The sequence below is a fragment of the Artemia franciscana genome, chromosome 9 (genome assembly GCF_032884065.1).
Source record: "Artemia franciscana chromosome 9, ASM3288406v1, whole genome shotgun sequence".
NCBI lineage: Eukaryota > Metazoa > Arthropoda > Branchiopoda > Anostraca > Artemiidae > Artemia > Artemia franciscana.
In genome coordinates this window covers 47,738,561-47,748,070 of record NC_088871.1, presented here as the reverse complement: position 1 = coordinate 47,748,070, position 9,510 = coordinate 47,738,561, and the positions used below count along the sequence as shown (strand labels likewise).

At 35.0% G+C, this 9,510-nt stretch overlaps 1 protein-coding gene across 1 annotated transcript in view; it reads right to left on the bottom strand.

Moving 5' to 3' along the window:
- Positions 1-2,149: 2,149 nt before the first annotated feature.
- LOC136031501 (peroxidase-like) overlaps positions 2,150-9,510 on the bottom strand; it is a gene marked incomplete in the record, with an annotated part of 143,388 nt that continues 136,027 nt past the window's right edge. The window contains 1 exon segment of the mRNA XM_065711160.1: positions 2,150-2,435. Coding sequence (XP_065567232.1) covers positions 2,375-2,435 — 61 coding nt within the window.

Here is a 9,510-nt window from a genome sequence, read left to right as displayed (position 1 = left end):
ACTGGTAAATAATCCGTAGTGTTATAAGTCAGAGTCCTAATATCCTACCGTCTGAAGTGATAGTAAATGAGGCCATAGCTACGGATGATTTTACGATTTGTAATGAGTTTCAAAATCATTTTATTTCAGTAGGTTCAAAAACAGCCAATACAATTACCCCATTTCCGGGAGACTCAACTTTAGGATCCACTTTACTGCCCCCTATAGATGTATCATAGCATCTAAAGCTAATTACCATGGACAAAATAAGGGATACCAAGTATGCCATGAATTTTTGTCTGGTAGGACTTAATGAGTTTAAAAATTCTAGAATGTATTTTTGCATCTAGAAGTTTCATCTTTTTAATATTAGTCAGTTTGGATTCCGGAAGAATAGGAAGACGGGGGATGCATTGATATTTTTGACAAGTATTATTAATATGGCTTTAGACAAAGTACTGAAGGTTGGTGCAGTATTTCTAGACTTAATGAAGGCTTTTGGCACAGTTGACCATGGTCTACTCTTGGAAAAGTGTGAAATTTATGGTATCCAAGAGAAAGCTCTTGATTTTCTACGAAGTTTTCTGAGTAACCTGTACCAGTTTGTAGAGATGTATTTCTTAAAATCTGAATTGCGACCAGTCTGTTGTGGTGTCCCACAGGGATCTGTTATTGGCCCGATCCTTTTTCTTTTATTTATTAATGATATGCCTAATTTCTTCCATAATTGTTGTTTCACTCTACGGAGTTTCCTGAGTAACCGGTACCAGTTTGTAGAGATACATTTCTTAAAATCTAAATTGTGGCCAGTCAGTTGTGGTGTCCCACAGGGATCTGTTATTGGCCCGATCCTTTTTCTTTTATTTATTATTGATATGCCTAATTTCATCCATAATTGTTGTTTCAGTGTTAGTGACATGACTATAAGTCTCCAGAATGAAACTGTGTCATTATTTGCGGATGATGGAAAAATTACTCCATACATCGTTGTAAGATAATGTGGATAGGTTAAACTCTTGGCTAAGGGCAAATAGGCTTATTATTAATCTTGGTAAGTCAAAATTTGCCATTTCTTCTTGATCTCCTGTTTTTTATACTTGGATTAATGAAATTGTTACATATTGTAGGATTTTAAAGCGTGTTTTATCGATTAAGTACCTTGGGGTTTATATTGATGAGAAGTAATCATTCAAATCTTATGTACAGTCTGTGAGTAAAAATTTGTCTCGTAAATTGGGTATAACGAGAAAACACAAGCATTTTTTCCTTGCATATGTCCTGCGCCTCCCTTATTTTTCCCTTGTCCATCCATATATTCTGTATTGTAGTAGCGTTTGGCTTGGTACATTTGCTTCCGTTGTTCGGTCTATACGAGTCCTTCAAAACAATGCTGTTCATTTTTTGGCTGGCCTACAACCCCGGTATTCGATGTGGAACGTCTACGAGCGAATAAGGATGCTACCAGCCTAAGGACTACGAGATTTATATATACTTTTGTTTATTTTTAGGCTACATCAGGGTACAAATCTTTCATGTTTTGACAGTTTAGTTAATTTGAGATCCATGATCGACAATTATGACACTCGATCTTCTGTGGAGGTTAATATTCCATTAACGTCGATGTTTTCCGTGCTTCATAGAAGGATTAGAAGTTGGAATAATCTTGATTAGAGTTTAAAAAATCATAGTGATGTTTCTTTTTTCAAGAGTGAAATAAAAGAAATCCTTTTTACTAAGTGTGAATTTTAGAATCTTTTGTTCATTATTTTTTGGGGTGGGGGTGCAATTGTAAATAAATAATTCAATCTTTTTCTATTGAGCAGATGACATCACAAAGCGGGATTGAATCAGATTTTTCGCACAACACAGTCAGTCAGCTGGGTACCCAGAACTATCCGTAGGCAATTTCTCTGGAAAACATTTAGTAAATTTTCGTCCGCTTTTCGGAGCGCCCATGTTTCAGAGCCATTCCTCCTTATATTTTCTTTTTATTAACAATATCCTCATACAAATTAATTATTTTATCAATTATTTAATTACGGCACATTATTCTGATATTTAACTAGTAACGCTAATTGTCTTTCAAGTTTTTAACTAAATAGATGACCCACTTAACAAGGCCCTTCCATTTTCACTCTATCTCGATTACAATAGAAAGAAAACAAACCTGTAAGATCATAATCTCTAATTTATATTTATTAGGCTCTTTAATTTAATGTTAAACATGAAAAAACTATTCTCAAATAATTGGAAAACTGTTACTTCCTTATTCATTTTCACCTTTAGACTAAAATCGTTTTTGATAAGACTTAAATCCTTGTTGAACTCTTAATAGATGGGATATTTGAACTTCGGTCATATTTCTTCAAGAAAACTTCGACATAGAACAAAATTTTTACTCCTTCCATGAAGATAGATCCAATCGAGGGATATACTTGCAGGAAATTACTGGATTCCTGGAAATTTAAATAATGATGTTAAATTATAAGATTAATAACTGTATTCACAACTCAACTAAAATACACAAAAAAAAGATACACTAGTTATCTAGAATAAAGACATTTTTTGGAAGGCAATGATTAAAATAAAACCAAATAGAAGATTTAGGTAATATGAAAAATAGCCATCATCACCGAACTAGAAGATAGACGATAAGAATAAAAAAAAAGTCTAATTTACGATTAAATTGTACTCTGCGGAAACAACCTAAAAACAAAATTAAAAGAATTTAAGCTTCCAGCGTTGCCACTTGTTCCCATCAAAACCGACATTTGATACTTTCGTTAAAATATTATTGAACCATGCGGAACAAGCTGAATGGCGACATACCTACACATATATTTACGCCTTCATGTTCATCCTTGTCCAAATTGTCAGGCAATCTTTTCAGAGCTTGAAAAATATTCAGTAGTTTCTTTATAATTTTATTTTCTATTTTGCACAAAAGAAATAAAATATTACAAAAAGTTCAAATATTTGAACTACTTTTTTTTTTTGTCATAGAAAGGCACTGTGGTCTTCGAAAAAATATCTACGTCGTTCATATGGGGATAAATGACCAATATATAAATTAACTATAAATTAAGCGTATAACTATAAATTAAGAAATATTTTGTTTACAATTGGAAGAAGAAGAACTTTGGGTCATCTTCATTAAAAATTTAGACTTACATTTAGGCAATATTAAAGAACTCAAGACTTTGAATGAACCTGTTAATGATCTGTGAACCCGAAGTAATTATTTTATTCTACATAAAAATAGCTTGTTTAATTGTAATACTTAAGTATATCTGCTGATGATTATCACTGATGTATGTGGTCGAAATATCCAGAAATTTTTGTACCTGTTTTACACTGTGTAATAAAGGGACTTATCCCTATTGATGCTTCATTTGTTTACCAAAGACTTATTATTCAAGCCTATTTACCCTCTGGATTAAAAATTATTGCTCTTCTTTGTTTTGCTCGGGTCGCTCGTTGAATCCAAGCAAAGCTCCACTCGGTAAAATCATACACAGAAACTTTAACTCGTGGGTGGATAATCCCCGATCACTTTTTTATATATTCTTTATCAAGGAGGCACACTCGTGCCTCTATAAAGAGGCGAACCACGACAATGTTAAGCGATCTTCGGTTCCAGTGGTCGCAGAGGGATGGGGAGGGATGCATTTCGTAGTTCGAGCTCCAACTAAGAAACCTGCCAAATTTCATCTCCCTCCGACTTTTCCTTCATGGGGAAAATCTGGCCGAAAGTTTCGACCCACAAGCCCCAGTCCCCCTTTAACGTTGTCCGATCGGGCTGAAATTCACAAGTTAGGGTCCCCTAGGGCCCAGGAGCTTATCCGCGAAATTTCAGCTTGATCCGATAACCTCTTCCCTGTTTTCCAGAAACCACGCATAGCCACTTAATTTTCATATTCTTTTTTTTTCTCGACGCCTACAGGTCACAGCCGACATCGGATCTGGGTGTACGAAGACTCGTTCGATGCGGAATTCTCCGAGTAATTGCCCTTGAAAGTTTCGTAGGAAAATCTTAACCTCCCGAAAGTTTCGACCCCCCAACCCCACCCCCCCCCTTTAACGTTATCCAATCGGGCTGAAATTCACAAGTTAAGGTCCCCTACGGCCCAGGAGCTTATCCGCAAAATTTCAGCTCGATCCGATAAATCCTTCCCTGTTTTCCAGAAACCACGCATTAGCCACTTAATTAACCCATTTCTCCATAAGAGCCCATGTTAATTTGAAATTTTTAAAAGTTATTTAAAAGTTATATTTACAAAGATTGTAGAAAAACGTACAGAAATAATATGAAAAAAACTTCGTTTTCTTAAAGAGTTAAAGAGGCTGCGTCCCAAAGTCGAACCTTAAAACGTACAGGATTTAGGAGAGGCAGTTGGGGGGCTGCCGCCCCCCAAACCCCCCGCTTTTAAAGACTCATTTGTACAGGTTTTTTGTTGAAGTGGCAGTACACCCCCTAACCCCCCGCTTTTGGCTTCGGAAAGGCCCTCTTTTAATTAACAAAAAATTGAAATGAATGAATAATGGAATAACTTCGAAAAAGGTTAAACACAAAAGGACAGGAGAACCATTGCGCCGAAACTAGTAATTTGTAACAATGAAGTCCCCCCACAACAAAAAACCTGTACAAAAGAGTCTTTAAAAGCGGGGGGTTTGGGGGGGCGGCAGCCCCCCAACTGCCTCTCCTAATTCCTGTACGTTTTAAGGTTCGACTTTGGGACGCAGCCTCTTTAACTCTTTAAGAAAACGAAGTTTTTTTCATATTATTTTATATTATAGACCCGATTCTTGGCATTTTATAATCGACATTGCAGCTACTTTTTTACCGAATCGTCCACGCACACTTCCACAGGAAATCAAAGCTTGTCGGTCATTTTATGCAGAGTAGGAAAAGGAAAGGAAAGGAAACTGTTATTTTGACCGTCGACTGAACAGCTGATTTTAAGTGTTTTTTTTTTAATTTAACACAAAAGTGCTACTTTTTCCGGTTTTTACAATTTAGTGCATTTTACGCTGATCGTACTCCAATGCTACCTTCTTATTTTTACTATAGTGCTAATAAATAAAAAAAAGAGGAATAAACGTAGTAATAGACGATACAATAGAAACACACATAAATAAATAAGTATTAACAAGAAGCGATTAAATAAATGACATTGATCAAAGACGAGAATACAGTAATAAGGAGAATAAAAATCAAGAAGCTGATCATGAATACCATAAGTTGGAGAAGTTAAGCGGCATTTGGTAATCAATTAAGTATTTTTTCCCCAAGGGCAATAGCTAATAAATAAATTTGGCAAGAGGAAAGATCACTTTTTACTTTGACAAGCAAAATCTCGCTCATTTAACCTTATTTTACCCCATTTTAGGTGTTGAGGCTATGGAATATGCAAGAATTATAGTCAGGGCTCTATTTTATTCTTCTTCTATAAGTTCATATTCTCTTGAAGTCCCTGACAGCCTTGTTTCTATAAAGAAATTACGGACAGAATAGATGTAGTCTGGAGGAAGTTCATTAAGGTCAAATACGAGGAATTTACCTCCATGAAAATATGACCTTGGAAACTTTGAAAGGAAGCGTTTTACCATAAATTTCCATTGATCTTATATAAGTATTAAATTAGATTACAACTGAAATGATTATATTTTACATGACAGGATTCTTCAATTCGAATTAATCGTTAAAACTATGTTTGAATCTTTTGCTGGAAGAGCTTGATACACGCATGAGCAACTTTATTTAGAGACGATTCTAGTTTACTTAGGGAGGAGTCTTGAGAGTCAAGTGCCTAAAATGGTTTATTTATTGCCCATAATATTCAGCTTTGCGTGAGGAGTCTTTCAGATAAAAATGGAGGGGGGATTTATTCCTTGAATATTTTTCACTCGGAGGTATATATTTGGATTAAGCATGCAATATGGAGGCTCAGAGCTTGACACATCCCCATTTATATCTGAGATATTTTAAGCAATGATTCTACACTGTGGAATAAAAGATTAAATTTGTACCCATAAGTGCAGAGAGATGGAAGGATTGGCGGACAGCCTTCCCCTTTGGTAATATTTTTCAAATGAATTCATCCCCTTTTGACAAACATAAAATTTGCCTGGACGATCATACTACTTAAAAAGGGGTAAAATGAATGAATCTAAATTGGAAAAACAACAAAACCTTGAAAGTGGTAATTTAATAATAATCCAGTTTTATACCCGAGATATTTTAAGCAATGATTCTACATTGTGGAATAAAAGATTAAATTTGTACTCATAACTGCGCAGAGATGGAAGGATTGGCGGACAACCTTGCCCCTTGAGCAATATTTTTCAGATGAATCCATCCCCTTTTGACAAACATAAAATTTGCCTGGACGATCATAGTACTTAAAAAGGGGTAAAGTAAATGAATCTAAATTGGAAAAACAATAAAAATCTTGGAAGTGGGAATTTAATAATAATCCGGTCTGGTTTTTACAATTAAATTAGATTAGAAGTGAAATTAATTTCTTTTTAAAATAGTTAAATCTATTTCTCTCTTAATCAATTATTTTTCTTCCCATTTAAGAAGGTCGTGTACTTTTCTCTTTTTTGAATGGGTAATAGCAATTTGTGAAATGCTGTATGAAGTTTATATGAAATAAAAATAAATAAATAAATAAAAAGTTCATATTACATGAAAAAATGGTTTGAGGGGACTTTTTGAGGGACAGAATATAGGATGCAATTTCGGGTAACCGAGAGGGGAAGCAATTATAAATAAAACAAACTCCAATATGCCATAAATTTAGTGTTCCAGGGGTAACCTTGAAGCCCGCAAGACTTTTCCAATGACCAAAGTTTATCTTTTCTACCAGTCGCAATTTTCCCGATTACATAAACAAAACCTGGTAATATCCTCTTTCCACTGCTCTACATTATAAATAAGTGAAAGTAAAAGAAATATGAAAATCCACACTAGTACACAAAAGGTGATGGAGAAGGCGCGGTTTCTTCACATCCTTTTTATGTGGTGAAATAAAACTTTATTTTCTGAACAAGTTCAAACTTGAAATCCAAGTTTAAAAGGATTAATTAAAATTTTTTTTTTTTTTAAATGAAAGTAAGGAGCGACATTAAAACTTAAAACGAACAGAGATTACTCCGTATATGAAAGGGGCTTTTCCTCCTCAACGCCCCGCTCTTTACACTAAAGTTTGACTCTTTCTCTTAACTCCACTTCTTAAAACAGTAAAAAAAAACTTTAGCGTGAAGAGTGGGACGTTGAGGAGGAAAAGCCCCTTCATACACGGAGTAATTTCTGTTCGTTTTATGTTTTAATGTCGCTCCTTACTTAGATTTCAAAAAATTGTTTTTTTATTTAATTTCTGGACGATTTTTAATTAATGCATGTTTTGATCTTGGCTCTCCGCACATAAATAATTAAAACGAAATTTGCACATTATTTTTTTTTGGCTAAATGGCTTCTCATAGTTTTAATCAGAAGATTTTGAGAAAAAAGGAGCGAGGGAAGAAGCCTAGTTGCCCTCCAATTTTTTGATTACTTAAAAAGGTAATTAGAACTTTTAATTTTTTACGAACATTTGCATTAGTAAAAATATACGCAATTTACGAATTAACTTACATAACGAACTTCTACATTCGTATGTTTTTATTGCGTATATGAGGGGGTTAACCCCTCGTCGATACCTCGCTCTTTACTCTAAAGCTTAAATTCTGTCCCAATTCCTTAAGCATGACCCTTGAATCACGAAGGCCGCAGAATAAATAGTTGGAATTACTAAAAATACTTTAGCGTAAAGAGCGAGGTATTACGGAGAGGTAAACCCCTCATATGTGTAATAATTTCTGCTTGTTTTAAGTTTTAATGCTGCTCCTCACTTTCAGTAGAAAAAAACTTTTCATATTTATTTTTTCATTGTTTTTTTAAATAATGCTAAAAAATCCTGCACCCCCTTTATTGACAGTCTCTTCCGAATTGAAAAGTTTTTCCATGGAAAGATCCTCCAACGACACCCCCCTCCCACCTCAACTCTCCCTCCGAAAGCAAAAAAATCTCCCTTGAAACGTCCGTACACTTCCCAGTAACCATCAATATATATAAACACAGGTCAAAGTTTGTTACTTGCAATCCCTCCCACGGGGACTGCGGGGAGTAAGTCGTCCCCAAAGACATAGTTATTAGGTTTTTTGACTATGGTGAATAAAATGGTTATCTCAGAATTTTGATCTGGTGACTTTGGGGAAAAATGAGTGTGGGAGGGGGCCTAGGAGCCCTCCAATTTTTTTGGTCACTTAAAAAGGGCACTATAACTTCTAATTTTCATTAGAATGAGCCCTGTCACGACATTCTAGGACCACTGGGTCGATACGATCACCCCTGGGAAAAAACAAACAAAAAAAACACGCATCCGTGATTTGTATTGTGGCAAAAAATGCGGAATTCCACATTTTTGTAGATAGGAGCTTGAAACTTCTACACTAAGGTTCTCTGATTCGCTGAATCTGATGGTGTGATCTTCGTTAAGATGATATGACTTTAGGGAGTATTTTTCCCTATTTTCTAAAATGAGGCAAATTTTCTCAGGCTCGTAACTTTTGATAGGTAAGACTAATCTTGATTAAATTTATATATTTAAAATCAGCAGTAAAATGTGATTTTTTTATATAACTATTGGTATTAAAATTCCATTTTTTAGACTTTCGGTTACTATTGAGCCGGGTCGCTCCTTACTACAGTTCGTTACCACAAACTGTTTGATAATCTCACATTACTAAACCAGTTTAGATTCCCAAATAGCTTGTTAAAGTTAAACATTGTTGTTATATCTATGGGTCTGGAGGCTCAGGTGGCCTTAGTGTAGGTGTCAGGTGGGCTAAGAACCAGACATAGAACATTTCGCTCGGAAGTGATGCTTTTACATAGTCAATGGGCTCGGACATGTCTTTTACATACTACTGATTTGCTGGGAAGTAATGAAAACTGTAGTGTTTTTCTGTCAGAATTCAACTTATACACAGCATGTCTCTTGATCTTATACTTACACTTCTACTTTCATCTTAAGGCTCAGTGAAAGTTCTAAAATTCGAAATTAAGAAGTCTTTATTAAAACCTCTATTTTAGGCTGAAGGGGCAATCCCCCATCCCCCATTTACTCAATGTACCTCCAACACTTCTCCGTAATAGTTGATGCGCCATTAGAAAAGTATATTACAAGATGTTTACCAAGCCTCAAATAAATCATTTTAATCCAACGAAACTTCAAATAAATGTGTATATTAAGCGTTGAACCGAAACTGAACTGAAATATGAACTGATATGAACTGAAATGAATGTGCCATCGTGTGGTATTCCCACTTCTGAGACTGCGAAACTGTTTAAATAGTTTTTCCGTAATTTTAAACTTATTGGGTATCTCAAATTTTTCACTCGATATCTTTCTGCCCCCTTTGCCAAAATGTTTGTCTTGCGCGATATGTTTAAGTGCATAGGATGTAATGTAAATTAATTTAGGC